At 45.3% G+C, this 24243-nt stretch overlaps 1 protein-coding gene across 1 annotated transcript; it reads right to left on the bottom strand.

The window, feature by feature from the left end:
• Nucleotides 1-9417: 9417 nt before the first annotated feature.
• Nucleotides 9418-21843, bottom strand: DCSTAMP (dendrocyte expressed seven transmembrane protein). Its single transcript, XM_086609333.1, is given in 4 exon segments — nt 9418-9498; nt 10228-10548; nt 20819-21804; nt 21807-21843. Coding segments are annotated over 4 exon segments (1425 nt in total).
• Nucleotides 21844-24243: the final 2400 nt, after the last annotated feature.

The raw sequence follows: 24243 nt of genomic DNA, 5'->3' as shown, positions 1-24243 counted from the left end.
TGTCTTTGGGGTGACTGAACAGCAGAATCAGGCATCCAGTGCTATTACAACAACTATTATAAGAGAATGGGGTTCACTGTTCAATGTAGACTTCTGTACTGCCATGGTCTGCATCTGAGTTTGTTGTCTAGCCTCCTCTGCAATCAACAGAGGGAAAGGTACTTCCTGAACACTGTTCAGGATCTCTGCATCAAGATCTAAAACTGCCTAGATGAACCTGTCTAGAGTTGTTCTCCTTTGGGATAAGCAGTTTTCTCACAATGCCAGTTGGTCTTCATTGACTGCAAAGAAGATACAGCGTGATTAACTATGGTGCAGATGTCTACTCTGCAGCTGTCTTCCACCTAGCCCATATTGGCCTGTTGGAAATGGAACTTTCTGGTATGAAGGAGCCTGTCTTATGTTTTGTCTCGTCAAAAGTGCATATGGAATTTGAATCCTTTCTTTATAATTAATCTTCTATAACTAATCTTCTTTATAATTAATCTTCTACTACATTGGAAGAATAGCAGATATTTGGGAAGAGTAGGGGAAAAAGTAGGGGGGAGAAAGGACCTATTTTAATAATAACTTATTATTTAATAATAATATATTATTAAAAATAAGACTTCTTATTTAAAAATAAGACCTATTTAATAATAACTTTTAATAATATATTTGTGTGGAGTCTTTCATCTGAGGCTTCAGGTTTTAACAATTATTAGAGACTCGCAATTGCATTATATACCTGTGAGACAAGTAAACGTAATTAGAATAAGTTTACAGTTGGGAGAACTATGGATGCGCAAAGCTCTGAAATCATTCAAGTGATTGAATATATGTAGTTACGTGATGTTTAACATCCAGTGTTGGCTTCAGTGAGCTGCTCAAGGCCAAAATGGCTCAGTTATGACAGAAATGAAACCCAGGAGTAAAGACTGCCAGTCCTTTGGATACTGTGGATGTGTCCAGGACTTTCAAATGTCTTTTGGGCTCTTGGGACACCTTCTGAGATCAAAGTGATACAAAAGACTGCAGGCCACGAAAGCCCAAAGGAACAAAGTGATTTTTCTAAAAACAGATGTTTTCACAGTGTGATAACAGCAAGTAGTTTTATGAGTTATGTAAACACTCATTTTGTAAACTGAGTTATCCAAACTGTGAAAGTGCATTATCTGTGGAAAAATGTGTAATCTTTTTAGGTTTCCTACAGATTTTTCTTAGATTAGAAATGAGGAAGCTTCTCCCTGTACAATTAGCAAAGAGTTACTGATCCCCCTGTTGGTGTTTACTGCTCTGTACCATGGATTATACTCCTTACAGGGGGAATCCTTTGGATTTTGTTCTTAACAAATACCTATTTTTTAATTCCAATGGCTGTTTTAACTATTGTGCAGATGTCATGGAAAAAATTACTGGCATATTGTGAATTGAGATTCACACCAAGGGATCTGCTGTATTTTTATGTCCTTGAGTGCAACAAGTTATTGAGCCTGTCAGGGTTGTGAAATTTATGAGTATTTCTCTTGCCATGACCCATGTGGGCCCTAGTACCCAAATCCTGCCTCTAGGCACAAGGTGCCAAGTAATAGCCCTTGAGAAACTATGTGACAACAAAAGCATTTCAGCTGTGCTATTCAGGCACTACTACTAAAATTGAGACTGTCAGGCTTCAAATCTCTGCAATCATTGTTCTTTTTCTACTTAGGTAGGGCATGCTATAATGGTGGGATCTTCACAGGGATATAATTTTTGAACTGCCCAGGTCCCTATTCCAAAACACCAGTAATTAGTGATAGCAGAGCCAAATACAGTAGGACATTTTTTCTAATAGGCATATAGCTAATTTAGGATGCAATGGGATTATAGAATGCATTTATGTCAGCGCAGGGCCTGAACTGGAGCACTGGAAGGAGCACCGAGTGGTCGCTCAGTCCTGCCCCAGTCTCTATACACTGACAAGACTTCTGAACTTGTTCTACAATCTCATCCCAGCTATAGCTTGCTCATTACATTCTCACAAAGTTGTTGCTGGGTCTGTGCCATAAATGTTGTCCTAAGACAACAGATGCCCCACACAAGGTTGGAAAGCTGGTTTAGAGACAAGTTTTGCAGCACTGTTTCTTTGAGCCTTTCACAGGGAAGTAAGACAACAATCGCTTTGCCAGATGTTTGAATCCTACCTCATTTAGCCACACTCCTCAGGCTTTTCCAGCCTTTACCAAGAAAAATGTTTGCTTGCTTTGATTATTTTTTTAGTCTGTTGATCACTCAGCTAGAGTAGTCTATTTCTGATTGCTCTGAGAGATGGCACTGCTGCATTAAAACCCTTTTTCTCTGAAGCAATACATATCAGTACATAGGAGCCAAGGAACTGCTTTGTCAAGGCTGAAACACAGAACAGCCTTTCCTCGCTTAGCACTTCTCTTTGGGATTCTGATGATTTCCCCTCTGCTCTTGTATGGAAAGGTGAAGACTCAAATACATTGTTACAGTAAGGGAAAATCTCTATGAATCGTATTTTTATCACTTCCACTAGCCAGACAGATATTCGGGATCTTTATTACCCCATTCTCCCTGGCGTTGCGTATACCAGGGGCAGGAGCAGTGAAGAAATTTGGGAGATCTGATCCTGGCATACCTAACGTTGCTTTCACCTCCATAATTTGCCAGAGAAATCCTCACATGGCCGGAATGTGTTTATTGCCCACTTATCTGTCATTTCAGTGTCCGTGAAGAGCTCATGGTTGTGGTGCAAGCACCTACACCTGCAGTGCTGCTCCCTTCAGCCTGAAGTACTAGGGCATCTCTGCAGTCGCAATACTGGGGCATGTGTCTTTCCTGGGCCACTGGAGGGCAGGGCTGGCATTGTGTATCAGGAATGAGAGGAGAAGGAAGTTACACTCATGTGCAGCATCACCCATGAAGCATGTTCATACCATAAAGTTGACAATAACATCCCCGTTTTCAGGCTTTATTTTATCTTCAGCAAAGTGCGATCCTTTGATCCTTACTTGCCACATTTGCGATGTAAAACGGAACTAGAGGAAAGGCTTTGCCTGTTTATTTCTTCTTTGATCACAAGCATCTCTGGGCTATTTAAACTGCGATGGAAACAAAGTGAGTCAGTGTGACAACATTGACAGAGCAGGGATCAGGGTGAAAGCAGTTGTAAACCCAGCATCCTCTGGCTTTGCACACTCAGCTGACCACATGAAATGCTGCAACAAAACTAGTACAGAGAAGAAAAAAAACTTTAGCTTAGCTATTAAGCAAGCCAAGACTGGGGGTATGGGGTGGTGATGAGGAGAGTTCCATAAACACGGTTGTTGAAAGGAAACGGCCATGTTTGTTCTGTGTTTCGGGAGGGTCAGGAGCACTAGCATGTCTCTCTGAATCATCTTCACAAGACAATCAGGTCAGCCTTTCATTAATTTTGCAAACCAGATTTGATCCAATTGGAAGATTTTTCACAGTAAATCAAACAGCTTCTGCACTAGTGAAGGACGTTTAAAAAGGAAGTTGAGCTCTGCTGTGAGCTGGGGGAAGGGAAGGGATGAATGAGTCAAAAGTCAAATCCAAACTTCTCAGACTCTTGTTCTGAGTGCTGGTGGTACATGAATACATTTCTGACAAGCCCTAGACGGACAGAGACAATGCCCGGTAATGTGAAAGTTATTAAAAATTTCCATTAAGCAAATAAATGAATAAATAAACCCCTCAATTTCAGCCGTACCTGTAGTTCATTTGTGCTCAGCAGAAAGAAAAAAAGCATGCTTCTATGTATGGGGAAGAATGATCTATTGGAGAAGAAGAAAACATACCAAAAGAGGAAAGAAGACTTTGAATGACAAAGACAGGGGAAAAGAACCAAAATAAAATGTAGGGAATGTGAGAGGATAGACAAGAAGAGGAACAGAAATAATTGTGGATGGAATAGTGTTTTATTTGTTGTAACTTGTAGACATTTTTTAAAAAAAAAAACAACAACAATGTAATCATGTGGTTGAGTGTTATGGTAAAGAGAGGCCAAAGGGAAAACCTGAACAACTTGCAGAGGAGGCAGCTGAAAATAAACAAACGCCTAGACTTCCCCAGCTCACAGGACAGACACAAATGGGGGAAACCAGAAACCAAGTAGAGCCTGCAGACAGTGAGAAGTACGTCTCTGTGGAATGCCAGAGGAGAGGTAGACCTTCTTTTTCATCTGGACAACTAAAGAGGACCTCAGTTTAGTGGGTATTTCTTCTACTCTCTTCTCAACCACAGGACAGTTGAAGGAGTAGACCTAATACTATTGATGGAGGTAAGAACTGTTCTACCACTGAGATAAACCTCAATGTCTTTGAGGCATTGAAAGTGTATGGATACTAAAAGGCTAGAAGCAGAAATTTTCCAGCTACTGCAGCATCCTGTGAAAGTTCTTTTTCCCATGCAGGCTAGCTGAGAAACAGTTTGAGGTTTTGGTAAACTAAGACTTTATCTTGCACCTATAGCTTGTTATGCAGTCTTGTTTATGGCACACTGGGAAAGTTGTTTTGAAATGGGTGTTATAGCATTTAGCCAATCACACTGGGAGGTGGATGGTCAAGCGACCAATTGCCTTGGCCATCCTTGTGAACCATGTTATATATATATATACAGATTTGTAATTAATAAATGGCTGATGCTGCTGCTGCCGCTGCCAATACTGCTGCTGCTGCTCCTGCTGTTGGCGTTGGCATTTTCTCCTGCACATGAATTCTGTGTCATTGTTCTCTCCGTCCCCGGCACGGCAGCGACAAAAGTGAATTTGATTTAGAATTTTAAAAAGATGTGTGGAATGTGCCATTTTCGCTGGTAACCCACGTTTAGGGAGATGAGGAAGAGCAAACTTACTTTCTTTGCTTGCCATTCAGCTCACCTTCAGCACATGGCTATGTGTGTATGGTCACAGAAGCAGACAGTGCATTAGTCAACTCAGCGATTGCAGTATGAGAGTAACAACAATATATGTGAGTTGGCACCTTGGTGCTAGCACAGCACATTCACAAATTAACATAAGCTTTTGCGCGCATGTCTAATATGTTTTCTGCAATGTTTTGTGTAAAAGTCACAAAATCACAGAGTGGCTGAGGCTGGAAGACACCTCTAGAGATACCTACTCCATCCCTGCTTTTCTGAGTTGCTCAGGGCCATGCTTAGTCAGGCATAACCTTTCTAAGCATCCTGTTCCAGTGTTTGACCACCCTCATAGTAAAAAAGTTTTTCCTATGTTTAGGTGATATCCCAGTCAGGTTCCTGGCCTTTATGTTTGAAAATGGCTTCCAGAGGAAATTGCTCCATCACCTTCCCACAGAGTGTGGTGCGGCTGACAAATCAGTAGTTTCGCAGGTCCTCCTTCTTACCCTTCCTGAAGAAGGAACTGACGCTCACTTTCTTCCATTCCTCAGGAACCTCTCTTCATCACCATGACCATTCAAAAATAATCAAGAATGTCTTTACAATGACACCAGAGAGCACCCTCAGCACCCATGGGTGCCTCTCATCATGTCCTATAGACTTCAGTATGTCCAGTGTGTTTAATTGCTCTCTAACCACGTCATCCTCTACAGTGGGTAAGTCTTCCTTGCTCCAGACTTTCCCTCTGATTTGAGGGGCCTGGCGTGGCTTTCTTACCTGTAAAGACCAAGACAATAAAATACCTTGGGCTTTTCCATGTCCTTTGTCACCGGGAGTGGGGTCAAACATCTAGATAAAATATTTCAGAGCTGTACCTTTAGTGCAGAATTGCAATTAGCTTCCCAAGAACGATTACCTTTTATCACTGCTGTGACTCTTGCCAATTTGAGGGAGCAAGCTAAGCAATACTCAGGAAGCTGCTCTGCTGGTTAGTGGTGGGAGTCCTGGTGTTCAGGTACAGCGCTGTTCTGTAAGCACTGCAAGGTCTCACCTATTCTACCAAGGACTAATGACTCTTTTTCATAATCAGTCATCCCCACTAGGCTTTATTTCCTTAAATAAATACAAACTACACACATGGTATTGTCCTGAGAGTGTACCCCCAAACTCAAAATCCTAACGCATTTAGGTATCTATCCCAATCATTGACCCCTGTCTGAGTCATTTCGATGAACCATTTCCGTGTGCTGCAAAGCTTTGCAAACAACAGAGAGAAAAGGTATGCTGGGTGGCTACACATCATCAAAAAGGAAAGGCGAGAAACTCCAATACGAATTTTGTCTTCTAATGCCAAGTGAAGGGGATAGTGTTTTGCAGTAGTGCTGTCAATTAGACCTGCCTCCACATTTGGGTATTGTAATCAGTAGGAAATCAGGGCTTCTCACCACCTTGTCCTTTGGGACTGAAAGGAGCACATCCAACTTCTACCAGCAAATAACTTGGTCAGGACTCAGCCAAAAATGCTCAGCTCTTGCTGACATTCAACTCCTTTTCCACTTTCATCTGCAGTGATAATAAGAGTGAAGGAATATATCCCATGTCAGTAGCACCTGGACATCCAGTCTGTTTTGTGAAAACAAATTTAAAGCACCCTTCATTTTGCTCCTTTTTCACCACAATACACACATTTTGCTACTGGTCCTTGACAATAGTACCTGGGATATAAATGATGTTCTGCTACTATTCAAGGCTGTCCCACTTTAGTAAAAAGGATATAGCCAGGCCACTCGGAGACAGTCAGCACAACCCTCAATAATGCATGGCATTAATCTAGCACCTCATTTGCTAGAGACAAATTGTTGACATACTGGCAATCTGAACCACCTGTGTCTATGGAGGAGTGAAGCTTCTTTTGGAAGACTCAAAGGAAAAAAGGCTTGGTGTTTTTCAGTGTTTCAGGTAGAAAATAACGTCTGACATTGCTACTGAAAAGCTTTAAATAAGTCTTTATTCATTCAGATAACAGCGACGTTGATCAATGGCTGTCCTAGAACCATGCATGTATTACAGAGGAACAGAGGAGAGTTTGCTATTCTTATGCAACCTAAAGAAAGAAGTTGGCAGTGGCTGAAAATCAAGAGTACACTGTGTGTTGGGTGGATTTTTAGCTCTATATTAAATCTCTAGTGCCACATCTGTCAAGCCAATTCTACGTCTTTCTGCTCTTAGTATCTGTTCTTGTGTCACATGAAGGTCACAACACCAACATCAGTAGAATAGGTGAAGCACTCAGTATTGGCTCAGTTTTGTTTCATTGAAGTCAGTGGTGGCTCTAACAACACAATTATGCTGATTTTTGCCACTTCTGCAGGCTCCCTTGAAGTGCATGATTCAAAGCATTGCTCGCCTCTGCTTATATGCCCCTACACCACAAAACCAGCTTGTTTGCTTTTTTGCACTCACAGCACTTGATTCCTCTGTATTCTAGTTCTCATGAGCATTCTCACTTCTGTGTGGGGGCTACATTACCTCTGTCATGATCATCAAAGATATGGGACAGTCTGCGCTAGTGGTACCGTCTACAGAAATGTGAAAGCGGGAGACTAAGACCATATGAGGAATTCCGAGTAGGAGGCTAGGATTAGAAACTTCTGAGAGACAAATTAGCAAAAGTAAGTGGGAGGAGGAGGTGGGAGGGGGAGTTCAACTGAGCTAGAAGATTGACAGGGCATATAGACCACTGGCCCTGCAGAAGAGAGCTGTAGAGGCAGGAGCAGGTATATGAAGCTAGGTGTCGTGGGTTAGGCTGAGTCCGGCATCCAAACCCACGCAGCTCTCCTAGTCCAGTAAAATGGAGAGGAGAGAAAAATGTAATAAAAGAGCTGAGGATCGAGACAGGAACAGAGGAGCACCCACCAACCACGGTCCCGGGCAAAAGAGGCTTTTTTTCTTAATGCAAAACTATTTATTAACAGCTACCTAGAAAGAGAAAAGCACACAGAAACGGTTACTTAAGAGAATAACGAGAAAACAAGGCCAGGTCTTAAAAACAACACCACTCCCCCCCCTTTGCCTCTTCTTCCCGGCTCTACCTCCTCCCCCCAGCGGCGCAGGGGGGCAGGGAATGGGGGAGTGCAGGTCAGTTCATTCCAAGTTGTTACTGCCGCTTCTCTTAAAGGAAAAGGAGTCCTTACACCATTGTCCCTTGCTCCAGTGGATCCCCTACTCACGGCGAAAGCGTGAATCCTGCCCGCTGGGGGGCAAATCCTTACCCATCGGATTTGCCCCAAGTGCGGGCTTTACCAGTCCTGGGCTTTTAAGGAGCTGTAGCCACTCGCTCTGGCGTGGGTCATCAACAAACTTTAAATGTGCTCCAGCGTGGGTCGTCATGTCGACCTTAAATGCGTCTCCGTACAGACTCTGAATGCGTAAAATGCGTAAAATGCGTAAAAGTGTCTCTACCTGTGCCCATGATTCACAATAGTCTCAGGCTTAGGCATCTCTTTCCGACGTGGGTCATCCACTGGTTGCGAGTGGGTCTCTGCTTGCTCCACCGAGGACTGTTACAAAGGGGTCGCTGCTGGCAAGGGGGACTCAGCCGCGGCACACGTTGTTCCGTTCCATCTTCACTGACCTCTTATCTGTGTGGCCGTTTCTCAGATTTCAGTCCTGTCTGGGTGAACTCGGCCCGGTGGGCGCCCCAGGAGCGGGGCTCTCCCCGAGTTCCCCAAGCGCCTCCGCCGCCGCCATCCTCGACGGAGCGGGCACCGGCATGGAGCGGGCCGGGCCCGGCCCAGGCCAGGCCGCCGGCCCGGCCGGGAGCCGGGAGCGGGGGCCGTGCCCCCCTCTCCCTTCTCCTTGCTCCTGGGCAAAGGCACACACCTTTCCGGTTCCTTTGTCCGAGGTAAACAGGGCAATTCACAGAGGCGCCGATTGGCTCAAGCCCCGAGGGGGACGGGAGTCCGGTCTGATGGGCAGCTTCTGCCACCCGGACCTCCCCCCCCACTTCAAACCATAACACTAGGGATGGGAAAGAACCAGGCTGAAGAATTTGGAGCAATTGAGGGTTGAGAAATAGATACAAATGTCTAGAAACATCTAAGCCCTCTAGTTAGGTTCTTGGCCAGCTCAGAAGCCAACAGACAATCTCCGCTGTGTCTTCAATCTTCAGTGTGTGGCAAACGTGAAGAAGACAAACTTGCTACTGTCATTATGCCCTGTGTTAGCTCAGCCCAAAGACGTTTGTGCTCCAGTCCTGAAAGCTCCAAGCTTTTTGATTGCTTTTACACAGAAGAACAGACCCATTTCTAAAGTACCAGACAATGCAACAACCCTAAGTTGAAAAACAAGTATTAATGCAACTTGGAGCTCTCTGTGCTGGAGAGCACACTATCTCGTGTTGCTTCTTTTCCACATGTTTCTAAAATACTGCTGATTAGCTTTTGATCCTGTTTTTACATTTTCAAATTGAAATTCCATAGGAAAGATGGGTGCAAAACACATGTCCCTGTGGAGGTAGAGCATCTCAGCCTTATCCAGAGATTCACTTGGTCTCTTTCACACCTTGTTGTCATTCGCCACACTCTCTTTTTTTCTCACTGTCTCTCTTGCCTTGAGTATTGGAAACCAAAAGTTGACCTGAAAAGGGAGAAATACAATGCCATGATCACAATATTACTGAGTTAGAGATCACCCAGACACAAACATCTTGTATAATCAGTATTGAAGGCTATTAAAAAAAAAACAAACCAAACTATATGTTTCTGCAGCTATCTGTCTGGATTTGTCATAGATAGATGCACGTGTGTTTGTATTTCCATTAGTGCATATATATACATATATATATATACACACAGGGTGAACGTTTTTGCCAGCAAAAAGTTCTGTTTCATTATGGTATTTGCAGTTGCATGCCTACTGTGTTTTAAAACAGAAATGTATCACCTTCTATTCTGCTAAGCAACAACTGAACATCTTTCTCCACATTTAAGAAGCTGCTCACAAATGCCTAACATTTACTGTGTAGATTGCAGGAATACCCTTTGTGCTGGAGGTACTTTTCGTACATTCGTGAAAATCAAGTTTCTTCTCTAGAGAGCTCTAAGTCTGAGGGGTAATTTTCTTGCCAGCACAGTCATTTGGATGTACCCTTATCAAGCCTGATACATGTGTGTTGAAGGACAGAACAAAACAATCGTATGATCTAATCTCACCAGCAGGAAACTTGCCTCTGGCCCCTGTGCAGGAGAGCACTGGAGAAAATCTATTAGCACATAACTGAAGCTAGCAAGTGTTTAAATATTTCCTGAATCTGGCTACCACACTCAGAAAGGGAGATACCTTTTTTCCATAGAGCTGATGGCTTACCGTTCTAGCAAACATGTTCTTCCCAGTTTTCTCTTGTGGCTTTGCTCTTTTCTTGAGTAATTTTGCGTGCAAATACTGTATTCGTTTCATCTCAGTGTCAGGATAAAATAAAGTTGACACGAGTATTTTAAGTTGGGTCAAGAGGCCAGAGAATAACCCAAAAATTATTAAGAAGAAGATGATGGCTCCAAGCTGGATCCACGTCGTGGAGAGGGTGAGCTCTGGCTGAGGGATACAGTCATGCTTAAACAAAGAGATCTTGAAAGGATCAGTCTTTGCAATATGCTCTCTCATACCAATGATAAAGCTGTTCTCATTTCTCTGCACAGGAAAAAGGGGGGAAAAAAGAGTTGATTATTCCCTCCTTTCTTAATATTTCTCCCATTGGACATTCAGATTTACAAAGGACCACAAATCATCTAGTCCATCCAGTGTCTATATGTGCTATGCTCATAATAATGTATTTATTGGCTATTTATGAATGTTTCAGACTGCATTTTCACCATTTCTCTTGGTGACTGTCCCACAATTCAAACTGTTAAGAACTTACCTTCTCAGTGGCTCTGAGAGACAAATATTTAGCTAATCTGGCTATAATGGTTTAATACATTCCCATCTCCATGAATCTGCTCAGATCCTCTGTAGGAGACTCCTTCCTTCAGAGTAAAGCTGCAGAGCAGAGTGTATCTGTGCCTTTGGTTGCGGCTCAGTACATGATCAGCAGTGATTCCACACACCCCTAAGCAGATGCTCTGATCACAAGGTGATCATAGAATCATAGAATCATAGAATCATAGAATGGTTAGGGTTGGAAGGGACCTTAAAGATCACCTAGTTCCAAACCCCCTGCCATGGGCAGAGAAATCCTCCACTACACCAGGTTGCTCAAAGCCTCTTCCAACCTGGCCTTGAACACTTCCAGGGATGGGGCATCCACAACTTCTCTGGGCAACCTGTTCCAGTGCCTCACCACCCTTAATGTAAAAAATTTCTTCCTTATATCTAATCGAAATCTCCCCTCTTTCACTTTAAATCCATTGCCCCTTGTCCTATCACTACACACCCTTGTAAAAAGTCCCTCTCCAGCTTTCCTGTAGGCCCCCTTTAGGTACTGGAAAGCTGCTATAAGATCACCCCGGAGCCTTCTCTTCTCCAGGCTGAACAGCCCCAACTCTCTCAGCCTGTCTTCTGAGGAGAGGTGCTCCAGCCCTCTGATCATCTTCGTGGCCCTCCTCTGGACTTGTTCCAGTAGCTCCATGTCCTTCTTGTGTTGGGGACTCCGGAGCTGAACACAGTATTCCAGGTGGGGTCTCACGAGAGCTGAGTAGAGGGACAGAATCACTTCCCTCGACCTGCTGGCCACACTTCTTTTGATACAGCCCAGGATACGGTTGGCTTTCTGGGCTGCCAGTGCACATTGCCAGCTCATGTTAAGCTTCTCATCCACCAGCACTCCCAAGTCCTTTTCCTCAGGGCTGCTCTCAATCCATTCTCCGCCCAGCCTGTACTTGTGCTTGGGATTGCCCTGACCCACGTGCAGGACCTTGCACTTGGCCGTGTTGAACCTCATGAGGTTCTCACAGGCCCACTTCTCCAGCCTGTCAAGGTCCCTCTGGATGGCATCCCTTCCCTCCAGCGTGTCCACAACACCACAAAACTTGGTGTCATCTGCAAACTTGCTGAGGGTGCACTCGATTCCACTGTCCATGTCTCCAACAAAGATGTTGAATAGCACTGGTCCCAGTACTGACCCTTGAGGAACACCACTTGTCACAGGCCTCCACGTGGACATTGAACTGTTGACCACAACTCTTTGAGTGAGACCATCCAGCCAATTCCTTATCCACCGAGTGGTCCATCCATCAAAACCATGTCTTTCCAGTTTAGAGACAAGGATGTCATGTGGGACAGTATCAAATGCTTTGGATAAGTCCAGGTAGACAATGTCAGTTGCTCTTCCCCTATCCATCAATGCTGTAACCTCATCATAGAAGGCCACCAAATTAGTCAGGCAGGATTTGCCCTTAGTGAAGCCATGTTGGCTGTCACCAATCACCTCCTTGTTTTCTATGTGCCTTAGCATAGTCGCCAGGAGGATCTGCTCCATGATCTTGCCGGGCACAGAGGTGAGACTGACTGGCCTGTAGTTCCCTGCGTCTTCTTTTTTCCCTTTTTAAAGATGGGGGCTATGTTTCCCCTTTTCCAGTCATTGGGAACTTCACCAGATTGCCACGACTTCTGAAATATGATGGATAGTGGCTTAGCAACTTCATCTGCCAGTTGCCTCAGGACCCGCGGATGCACCTCGTCTGGTCCCATGGACTTGTCCACCTTCAGGTTCTTAAGATGGTCTCAGATCTGGTCTTCTCCTACAGTGGGCGGTTCTTCATTCTCCCAGTCCCTGCCTTTGCCTTCTGTGACTTGGGCTGTGCAGCTGGAGCTCTTGCCAGTGAAGACTGAGGCAAAGAAGTCATTGAGAACCTCAGCTTTCTCCATATCCCAGGTAGCCAGGTCCCCTGTTTCCTTCCGGAGAGGGCCTCACGCAAACAAAGCCACCTCTTCTGCTCTAATAGGTGCCTTTGCTTAGAAAAGCTGATGTCTTGTGCTGCTTGTGAACTGAAATGCTGAATGAGAGGGACTAAATTAGACATGCTGCTGGGACCAGTGTTTCACACTGGCAGGCAACTTTCTGCTCTGTGTGTGTAGGAACAATGTAGGAAGACTGAATCATCCAGCCCTCTTTTCTGACCATGTCAGGGGGATATGTAGCTCTTCCCTGTGGCTCTTCTAACCATCTTACAGAGGTCAGGCACTTCTGTTAGATGCTCATTGGACTAGTCAGGTGTCCAAAGCGTGCTACCCATCTTCAGCCTGTTAAGCCTTTCCTTGACGTTGTCCTGTTCCTATCTGTCTCAGTACATTTTATCCCTAAACTCAACTAATGTATAAGCAAGGAAAAACTGCATTAGGAACTCAGTATGAAACAGGGGTATAAGTGCATGAAGAACTTCACTGTTCATACCAAGAATAAACATCTCAAGAAGTTGCTGAGTGTGTCCTGCTCACCCAGCCAGCTTTCTAGACTGCCTGAGATCAGCAGCCCTGAGGCTTCTTATGACAAATCTGTTGAGATTAAATTTTACATTTTAATGTGACTAGGTTTCCTTGGGGAACCAGAAACAATCTGATGATGGCATAATTTTCTGTTTTGGGAGAGTCAGCCAGATTTCCGCAGGAGTGAACACTGCATATAAAGAGAGCAAATTCATAGTACAGGACTCATTAATCAGCCAGACAGGGTCAGGATCAGGTTCTTTATCCATGGTTGGTGGGACTAAGCTCCTTCTTTCCCCTGACTTGGGTCACACTCAAGGCAGGTCATGATAAGGAGCTGTCCTCAAGGTACAGAGGATAGAAACACAGGCAAAACCACACACAGCAGTGCACAAAGAATAGCTGAGGCTACAGCAGTTTGCTCAGGGTTGTGTTCAGTTGGATTTTTAGTATCTCCAGAGATGGAGACTCCACAACCTGGCTCAGAAACCTGCTCTAGTGTTTGATCACCTAAAGAGTAAATAAATAAATAAATAATTCTAATCTTGCAATGGAATTTCTTTTAATTTGTGCCCATTGCATTGTCTCTGCACTGGGCACAACTGAGAAGAGTCTGGCTCTTCTTTCTTACACCCACTCCCCATCAAATTTTTATACACACTGATGAGATCCACCTAGGCCATCTCTTCTCCAGCCTGAACAGTCTCAGCCCTCTCAGCCTCTCCTTGTATGACAGATGATCCAATCCTTTAATCATCTTCTTGACCCTTTACTCAAATCACTCCAGTATATGCCTCTCTTCTACTAGGTCTCACCAGTGCAAAGCAGCCAGGAAGGACCACCTACCTCAGCCTGCTGACAATGCTCCACCTAATGCAGCCCAGGATACCTCTTCCTTTGACATAAGGGCACACTACAGGCTTGTGGTCAACTTAGTGTCCATCAGAACTCTCAGGGCCTTTTTCTGCAAAGCCAGACAGGTGGTCCCCAACACATATAGCACGTGGGTTGTTGCTCCTCAAGGACTGCAAGACACGGCATTTTCCTTTGCTGAACTTTGTGAGGTTCCTGTCAGCCCAATTCTCTAGACTTTCAAGTCCCTCTGAATGGCAGCGCAATTCACTGGTGTTTCAGCCACTCTCCCCAGTTTTATATTATCTGCAAACTTGTGCGGCTACAATCTGTTCCTCTGTCCAGGTCATTAATGAAGAGGTTAAACAGTATAAGTCCCAGTGTCTACTTGTGGGGGACATCAGAAGTGACTTTGTGCCACTAATCAGAAGCTTTTGAGTCTGGCAGTTCAGCCAGCTTCCAGTTCACATCACTCTCTATTTATCTAGCCCATGCCTCATCAGTTTGTCAACTAGGGTGTAGTGGAAGATAGCATTGGAAGCCTTAATAAATACACAATCAGCATCCACTGTTCTCCATCCAACAATCGAGTGATCGTATCACAGAAGGCTGTTAGGTTGGTCAAGCATAATTTAGTCTTTAGAAATCCATGCTGAATACTCCTAATAGCCTTCTTGGCCTTCATATGTGTGAAAATGGCTTCCATGATTATATTCTCCATCACTTTCTCAGAGATCAAGGTGAGGCTGACCAGATTGTAGTTCCCTGGATCCTCCTCCTTGCCTTTCTTGAAGATGGGAGTGACAGTTGCTTTCTTCCACTCTTCAGGAACCTCTACCAGGTGCCATGACCTTGCAAAGATAATCAAGAATGGCCTCGCAAGGACATCAGCCAACCCACTCAGCACCTATGCGTGCGTCCCATCGCGTTTCATGGACTTACTGTGTTTAAATGTTCCCTGACCTGATCCTCCTCCAACAAAGGTAAGTCTTCCTTGCTCTAGACTTGCCCTCTGATCTCAGAGGCGTGGGATTCCTGAAGGCTGGTCTTCCCAGTGTAGGTGGAGCTGAAGGTGACCTTCACTACTTTGGTTTTTTTTGTGTCCTTTGTTACCAGGACCTCTCCTGCACTTAGCCCGCATTCCCATGTCTGTCTTTTGCTGCTGCTAGACCTGCAGAAGGCCTTAGTGCTGCCCTTTGCCTGCCTCACCTGGTTCAGCTCCAGATGGGCTTTGGCTTTCCTGACCCCATCCCTATCCAATCAGGCAGCGTCTCGATATTCCTCCTGGTCCCCCTGTCCCTGCTTCCACCTCCCCTATGGTTGTTTTTTTGTGTTTGAGTTTTGTCAGGAGTTCCTTGCCCATCCATGTTGGTCTCCTGCTGCCTTTGCTTGATCTAGTTAGGATGCATCATACTTGAGCTTTGAGGAGGTGAGTTTTGCATATCAACCAGCTCCCCTGAACCTTTTTTCTCTCAAGGACCATATTGCAGGGGAACAGGACATGTTTGTTTGGTGATGCTAGATCACAGCTGCTGTGCAGTATCAGGGTCTATTTGAAGTGTAAAGCTCCCTTAGCATGTGCATGTGTAGTAATATACCTCCTCAACATATCTCACATTAGACTGACTGATCAGATTGTGATAGTTTGATGTGGGGGGGTGTTCTGGTGGCAGGAGGGGATTTGCTCCCTGTGCCACCAGATCTGAGTCCCATCCCCCCCGGGGGGCTGAGCCAAATCGGCGCCTCTGCGAATTGCCCTATTTAAGTTGGGACAAAGGGGGGGGAAAGAGCTTTTTGCTCAGGAGCGAGGAGAGGGGAGGAGGGCGCTGGCTCGCTCCCGGCTCCCGGCCGGGCGACTGCCCGGGCCCGGGCCGGTGCCATGTGCTCAAGATGGCGCCGGGGGAGCCGCATGGGGGACTCGGGAAGCAGCTCGCTCCCGGGGTGCCCGCCGGGCCGAGCTCCTCCAGAGAGGATTAAGATCTAAGAGAAAACAACCACAACGACCAGGTCAGTCAAGATGGAGCAGGAGGAGGTGTGCTGGAGCTGAGGTTTCCCTTGCAAATCGGTGTGAGATGGCAGGCGGCCCCCCTGCAGCCAGGGTGTGCTCGGCGGAGCAGAGACCCACTCGTGGCCCATGGAGAAACCCACGTCGGAAAAGAGATGCCTGAGCCCAGGAGAGGTCGTGGAGCAGGGGATGCATGACCAGATACTGTTAACAATGGGGCATGGAATGCACGACGAGGTCGTGGAGGCATCTGGAATCCGTGGGACGACCCACGCCGACGCGAGTGGCAGCAGCTCCCTAAGAGGCCGAGACTGGTAAAGCCCGAACTGGTGCAATCCATGGGGAAGGATTGCAATCCTGCGGGCAGGACTCACGTTGGAAAAGTTTGGGGACTTTTTCTTCGTGAGTAGGGGATCCACCGAAGCAAGGGGAAAATGGTGTAAAGACTCCTTCTCCTTTAAGAAAGGAGCGGCAGTTAACAACATGGATGAACTGACCTGCACTCCCCATTCTCTGTCCCCCTGCACCGCCGGGGGGGAGGTTGAGCCAGGAACAAAAGGAAATAGGGGGGTGGGGAGGTGTTGTTTTAAGATCTGGCCTTGTTTTCTCTTTTCTCCTCTCAAGTAACCGTTTCGTTCCCTTATGTCTCCTGTTAAGTAACTGTTAATAAATTGTTTTGTTTTATTAAGAAAGCCTGAGTCATGTTTTGCCCGGGACCATGGTTGGTGGGTGCTCCCTCTCGGTTCTTGTCTCGACCCTCAGTCCAAAAACCACGACACAGATGATGAAAGCCTCTCTGCTTTTGCACAGGAACCTGACATCTACAGGATGGGTCTGGCTTGCTATATGAGTGCTAATTGAACAGTTACAGTGAATCCAATGGCTTCTTCACCTACTTTCCTAAGATAAAGTTCAGATAACAATTAGAAAGTAACAATTAGAATCTGGCATCCTCCATCTTCTAGGAAAAGTTTTCCACTGACGCAATCTGGGAACTTTCGGCTTATGTCTGCCATATGGATACTAAACACTTCTGCTCTTTGTTAAGGTAAAACTGGACAATAATTTAATTTTTATCCCATGGAAGAGTTTGATATGTTGATACACGATACAGAATGTCATTATCTGAAGTATGACAGAATTTGACCAGCAGCTTGACCTCATGTCGGCTAATTTCATTAGTAGTTCATATTTGCCTGAAGGGCTCCCATTCCTCAAGGATGTTGTGCATTACGTCTCCCTTCCCTTTCATGGTTCGATCCCAATGAGATGAACATCCCATGACACACTGGAACCGCCAGTCTACCACAACACTGTCTAAGCTGAACCTGCGATGGTTTAGCAGTGTGTCACAGAAAATGTGGTCTGGCTGAAGAACCCAGCTCAGACCTTCAGTACGTCACGTATAGAAAAGTAAGAATCTCTCTGCCAAGGATGGTATGTCCTGTTCTGTTTGCTTGCAATTTTAAGAAACACACTTATTGCATTACTCACCTTAATAATCTTACTCTGTGGAATTGTTTTTGGCTAGGTGAATTTTTGGGGGATGGAGAGAAATGGGAATGAATTCTCATTATTATGAGCTCTAAGAGGAAGTAATAGGAAATGCTGAGTAAGAAAAAAATTAACGGAAGAAAAAGCATATAACATTTTGTACTAACAGTCAGGCATCCCTTTGAAATCTTTTTATCTTGAAGGAATCAAAGGGTTATATGCTTTTGGGAAACATTTTAAGCCTGATCTTGCAAGCTATCGAACTGGGCAGCTTTCCTGTTCCCGTGCAGTGGCACACAGGTCACACACTGCAGCGGTGAAATCTCCAGCTTTACAGGTACCCACATACAAGACCCTGAGCAATCTGATCTAACTCGGAAGTTGGCTCTGTTTTGAGCACGAGGTTGGTCTAGATGGTCTGCAGACATCCCTTCCAACCTAATTACTCTATTATTCTCTGTGCCGCTGCTGCTCCTGTGAGAAGAACCTTGCGATTTCAGCAACACGTTATTAGAATCATAGAATCATAGAATGGTTAGGGCTGGAAGGGACCTTCAAAGGTCATCTAGTCCAACCCCCCTGCAAGGAACAGGGATATCTCCAACTAGATCAGGTTGCTCAGGGCCTTGTCCAACCTGGCCTTGAACGTCTCCAGGGATGGAGCATCCACCACCTCTCTGGGCAACCTGTTCCAGTGTTCTACCACTCTCATAGTAAAAAATTTTTTCCTAATATCCAACCTGAACCTACCTCCCTCTATTTTAAAACCATTACCCCTTGTCCTATCATAACTGGCCCTCCTGAACAGCCTCTCCCCATCTTTCCTGTAGGCCCCCTTGAGGTACTAGAAGACCGCTATAAGGTCACCCCGGAGCCTCCTCTTCTCCAGGCTGAACAGCCCCAACTCTTTCAGCCTGTCCTCATAGGAAAGGTGCTCCAGCCCTCTTATCATCTTCGTGGCCCTCCTCTGGACCCTCTCCAACTGGTCCATGTCCTTCTTATGTTGGGGACTCCAGAACTGGACGCAGTACTCCAAGTGAGGTCTCACGAGGGCAGAGTAGAGGGGGAGAATCACCTCCCTCGACCTGCTGGCCACGCTCCTCTTGATGCAGCCCAGGACGCGGTTGGCCTTCTGGGCCGCAAGAGCACATTGCCGGCTCATATCGAGCTTTTCGTCCACCAGTACTCCCAAGTCCTTCTCCTCAGGGCTGCTCTCGATCCAATCACCACCCAGTCTGTATTTATGCCTGGGATTGCCACGACCCAGATGTAGGACCTTGCATTTGGCCTGGTTAAACTTCATGAGGTTGGTACGGGCCCACCTCTCCAGCCTGTCAAGGTCCCTCTGGATGGCATCCCTCCCTTCCAGCGTGTCGACGGCACCACACAGCTTGGTGTCATCGGCGAACTTGCTGAGGGTGCACTCCAAGCCACTGTCCACGTCACCGACAAAGATGTTGAAGAGGGCCAGGCCCAACACGGACCCCTGAGGGACGCCACTTGTGACCGGTCTCCACTTGGACATTGAGCCGTTGACCACTACTCTCTGAGTGCGGCCATTGAGCCAATTCCTTATCCACCGAGTGGTCCATCCATCAAACCCATGACTCTCTAATTTAGAGAGAAGAATGTCGTGCGGGACAGTGTCAAAAGCTTTGCACAAGTCCAGGTAGATGATATCCATTGGTCGACCCTTGTCCACCGATGCTGTCACCCCATCGTAAAAGGCCACCAAGTTGGTCAGGCACGATCTGCCTTTGGTGAAGCCATGTTGGCTGTCACCCACCACCTCCTTGCTCTCCATGTGCCTTAGCATGGTTCCCAGGAGAATCTGCTCCATGACCTTGCCAGGCACAGAGGTGAGGCTGACCGGTCTGTAGTTGCCCGGGTCCTCCTTGTTCCCCTTTTTAAAAATGGGGGTTATGTTCCCTCTCTTCCAGTCATCGGGGACCTCGCCAGACCGCCACGACTTCTCGAATACAATAGCCAGTGGCTTGGCAACTTCATCCGCCAGTTCCTTCAGGACCCGCGGATGGATCTCATCAGGTCCCATGGACTTGTGCACTTTCAAGTTCCTCAGATGTTCTCGAACCTGGTCTTCAAGTACAGTGGGCGGTGGTTCATCCTCACAGTCCCTGCTAGTTCTTTCCACAGCTTGGGTGGTAAGACAAGAGGCTTTACCATTGAAGACTGAGGCAAAAAATTCATTGAGTACCTCAGCCTTCTCTATGTCCCGGGTAACCAGAGCACCAGTATCCTTCCGGAGGGGGCCTACATTCTCTTTGGACTTCCTTTTGTCCCCTACATACCTATAGAAGCATTTCTTGTTGCTTTTTATATCCCTTGCCAAATTCAATTCCTTCAGGGCTTTAGCCTTCCTCACTTGATCCCTGGTCACTCTTACAGCTTCTCTGTATTCCTCCCAGGCTATCTGTCTCCGCTTCCACCCTCTGTAGGCTAACCTCTTCATTTTCAGTTGGTCCAGGAGCTCCTTGCTCATCCACGCCGGCCTCCTGGTCTTTTTGCCCGACTTGTTCTTCGTCGGGATGCACCTCTGCTGAGCTTGGAGAAGGTGCTCCTTGAATGTGGACCAACTTTCCTGGGCCCCTTGTCCCTCCAGGGCCACCTCCCACGGCACTTTGCCCATCAGGTGCTTCAAGAGGCCGAAGTCCGCCTACTTGAAGTCTAGGGTACAGAGCTTGCTGAATGGTTTCCTTGCTGCCCCATGGATCTTGAACTCCACTGTGTCGTGGTCATGTATACACAGCCATGCTTTTTAAAATTATGACCTCCTCACACTACTCAGCCAAAGAAAGGTAGGCATCTCTCACGTCAGTGTCATAGTGGCATGTTGACTATAAAAGTGGTGCTTCACAGATGTCAGCATTATGAGTTTCCAATTTTAAGCTTCTGGTCTTCTCCACATACATAAATGGAAGAATGAAAGTCCTTCTTCATATATTTACCATTCTTTAGAAATATGATGACACTTTGGAAAGCTCAGAGAACTGTCTGGTTCTATCCAACATACATATCTGTAAAGGCAATGGCTCTTTTTGAAATGAATTATAATGCTACAAAAGAACTGATGGTTCATCGGCTGTAAGTCTGCTCCTGCAGCTGCTAAGATGAAGGGAAATTTTTCAACAGTAAACTAAGAAATATAAAGTACTGGTAAGTACTTACTTGCTGAAAAAGGCTGAGTTCAATCTCTAGATCCGGTACTTCTTGGAGATGTTTATTCACAGAAATAATTAACCAATAAAACAAATAATCTACTGCAGCAAACAGAAGCCAGATGCAAAGATGAATAATTACAGGGAGAAAAAAACGCTGCATATTTTTTCTGTCCTTCCTTGTGAGGGAGAAAGACAGGATTGTCACATAATCTTTTCTTTCTTTTCTGTTAAGTGGCAGAAGGCAGGGTCTTTGCTGTTGCTTTTGGTGCTCATCAAAAGCGATGAACTGTTTAGTGATATAAGTGTTCTTAAATTTGACACTGTGAGGGCCCACAAATTTTTTGATAAAGAGGCCAGTTCCTAAAGAAACTAGAAAAATCCCCACTATAGGCAATACTTTCTGGCCTATATAGGGCAGTATAGTCAGCATAAAAGATATCTGGTTAGCTACTCTCTGGATTTCTTGCTTTGTGTCATTTAACTCTTGTTTTAATGCATCATCTGAAATTGAATGAGATGACATGAATTTGTGGTTTAGGAACACTACAGGTTTAGGTAGTTCAATGGAAAGCTTGACTGCCTCATAAATCCATTTTACTGCCTCAACATAATATTTTATCAAGGCAAATTGCTCATACTCTAAATGACAGGTTATACTGTCTGCCAGAACCTTTAGGTTGTGGAAAATATTTTGGACATTGCAGGCCACCACAACACCTGTGCCAGCCGTAATAAGAGCGTTCCTGCCGTTTTGCAGTCCGCAAGAAAGAAGGAAAAGGACACTAAAACAGCGCAGGTGCTTGAAATAGGAGAGCGCGATAGAAAGTGAGATCCAGATGAATCCAGAAATCAGTAAGGGACTCAAAGGGTGGTGTGCCAGGGAGAAGTGCATGCCAAGGAATAAGAGAAAGCTTGAGAGGAAGCCAACTGCAGAGCAAACTGCAAAAAGCTGCATCAGATACTTCCAGCCAGGCTTCCTTTCGGATATAAAATTCCCCAGGCATTCTTGGCTATCGAGACAAATGTTTGCATTTTCTTTTGATTGTTGCTGGCACTCAGATGGCTCAAACTTAAAGGAAAAGGAAAACAAAAATACAGTTAGTTACAGGGTCACACTATTGACAACGATGTCCTCTTAACTGGCTGATCAATAGTACTACTTCGCATTGCAAAAGATGCAGGTCTGGCTGACACAGGGGCTGAACCACCCCACGTGAGACCCGAATCTTCATCCCTAGTATCCCATATAAACATGGAAGAGTTGACTCTGAAAGGTATTCTCTTTTTTTCCCAAGTATTTTTGTCCTTTTTGTACGCTTTAATTTCTCATTTGCTGCATAAACACAGTAGTTCAGATGTACATATATGTGTGTGTGTGTGTGTGTATGAGGAGAGAATGAGAGGGATGCAAGCCTTCTGTAGCGCCTGGTCCTTCCCCACAGATGTTGGCTTTGCCTTACAGGACACCAAGAAAGGAAAGAGGGGAGCGGGGAAACTTCCCATTGGTACTCTGATGCAGGGGAGCACCGCTTGACCTGCGGGGAAGAGCCAGAGAAGCTGCCAGGGAGGGAGGAACAGGTGCTGCCCAGGGAAGGGGGGTGAAGTTGTCCTTTTTCACCTAGAGGTAGGTCAGTACAGAGGGAAGAAAGTGTGTCTCAGAGGCATCGTTCCTTCTTTGGGTCTCTCCTGGGATAGCACAGCTACAAATTGGCCCATATACACTTTTAACCCTGATTACTTGTACTTGTCGCCATCTCTGCTGCCTATCAGCATGCCCATATTGTAAATTACAGAGTATTTCTGTGAGGTTAAATTCAGTTTGATGGGAGGCAGTCCAGTGCTCACATCTTTCCTTTATCTTTTACAATATAGTATTTATAGTGCAATTTAGCCAAAGAGGCAAGACTAATTTATATGCATATTAACCTTTTAACATATTAGAACAAATAAGATACTGATTAAATAAAATAAACTGTTGCAATTTTATCCTATCATAGGGAACTATTGTCTTCACAAATACATCCTGAAGATATTACTTTGTCTTTTGTTCAGCTTGAACACAGCAGGTAGCCAGGAGCTAAACTATTATTTTGTACACATACTTTATTTTACTGGCATTTGGCTTTATGAATTCTGCTAGCATTCACTGCACCATTTTCCCCTTCTTCTTGTTGTAATTAGTTATTAGTTATGTCATTATCAGCTTTGTATGCAAGAGGAGCTGAGGGTGAGAAAAGAGGGCATCTGACCCCAGCTAGGACCTTCTTGGACTGCTGTGCCTGGTCTGCTGCTTTTCCTTGACCTCACTTGGGCCTGATCCTTCCTGGTGCTGAGGATAATCCTAAAAGATGCTGAGCATTTTCAGTGTTTAATAACTTCAGGAAAGATTAAAGGTATGCAATAGCTGTCAGAGTGGGCTCAATCCCTGGCACTATCACTCTGCTTGGGAAGGCTGAGGAAATTGCTTCCCTCCAGGGCCTCAGTGAACCCAGCTGTAAACGGAGTAGAACAGCAATTAGCAGCACTTTCACAGGAGTGAAATTAGTTAATTAACATCCTCGAAATATGCAGAAGTCACCATGTGTTTGGGAAAGTGTTGCAAACAAAATGGGTAGGAGAGGTAGCACACAGGCCACCAGACTCCAGCTTTGCCGTGAGCAGAGCTGTCCTTTGCTTATGTGGATGCTCTGCTTTGCCCTCTTCCTCCTCTAACTAGATATTAATGAAGCATTTTTAGGAAACATTATTAAAAAGGTGTTCATCTTGCTGGAGTCAAGCAGAACCAGACTTAACAGACAGCAAACCCTGAACTTTCTAGGTTGGATCCTTAAACACTATGAGCCACCACATCTTCTTGGTAGATCTAAGAAAAATTGCCCAGTGAATAGATCTGGAGTCCTGGTCTTGATTTAAGAAGCCATAAAAAATGAAATACTAAAAGGCTAGCATTTATGGAATATTCTGCAAAAACTTCCATGTGAAAAAATAACGCATATTGAGTTTTCTTTTGCAGCACTGATTTCACAGCTCTTCTCAAGCGTAGTTTCTGCACAATTTTGCGTGTTTTTATGTATGGGTATAGTGTATTCCTGTTCATGTTTATAAGCTTTCGGTAAATGGCTGCAATATGTGACTGGGAGTTTGGCATGACTGCTAGGAATTGGAGAGAGTCAAGAATGAATCTGTAAAATTACCGAAAGCCATATCTCTGGACCAGGAGACTGGAGACTTGCAAAATATAGAGACAATTTGAAAATAATCCAAAAGTCTCCTTTACTGGGCAGATTCAATGCTGTTACATGAGATCACTGCACTACTCAGCAAACACATGGCAGGTTTGTCCCTAAACTAGGTGAACCCAGAGTTTTAAGGCAGGAAAGGCATCATAAAGAGCCACTGAATTTTGGAGCCTGTGGCCCAGATGTTCAGGTG

This window comes from Tauraco erythrolophus, chromosome 3 (genome assembly GCF_009769465.1).
Source record: "Tauraco erythrolophus isolate bTauEry1 chromosome 3, bTauEry1.pri, whole genome shotgun sequence".
Classification (NCBI taxonomy): domain Eukaryota; kingdom Metazoa; phylum Chordata; class Aves; order Musophagiformes; family Musophagidae; genus Tauraco; species Tauraco erythrolophus.
The sequence above is the reverse complement of the archived record's forward strand: the minus strand, read 5'-3'. Positions and strand labels throughout refer to the sequence as shown.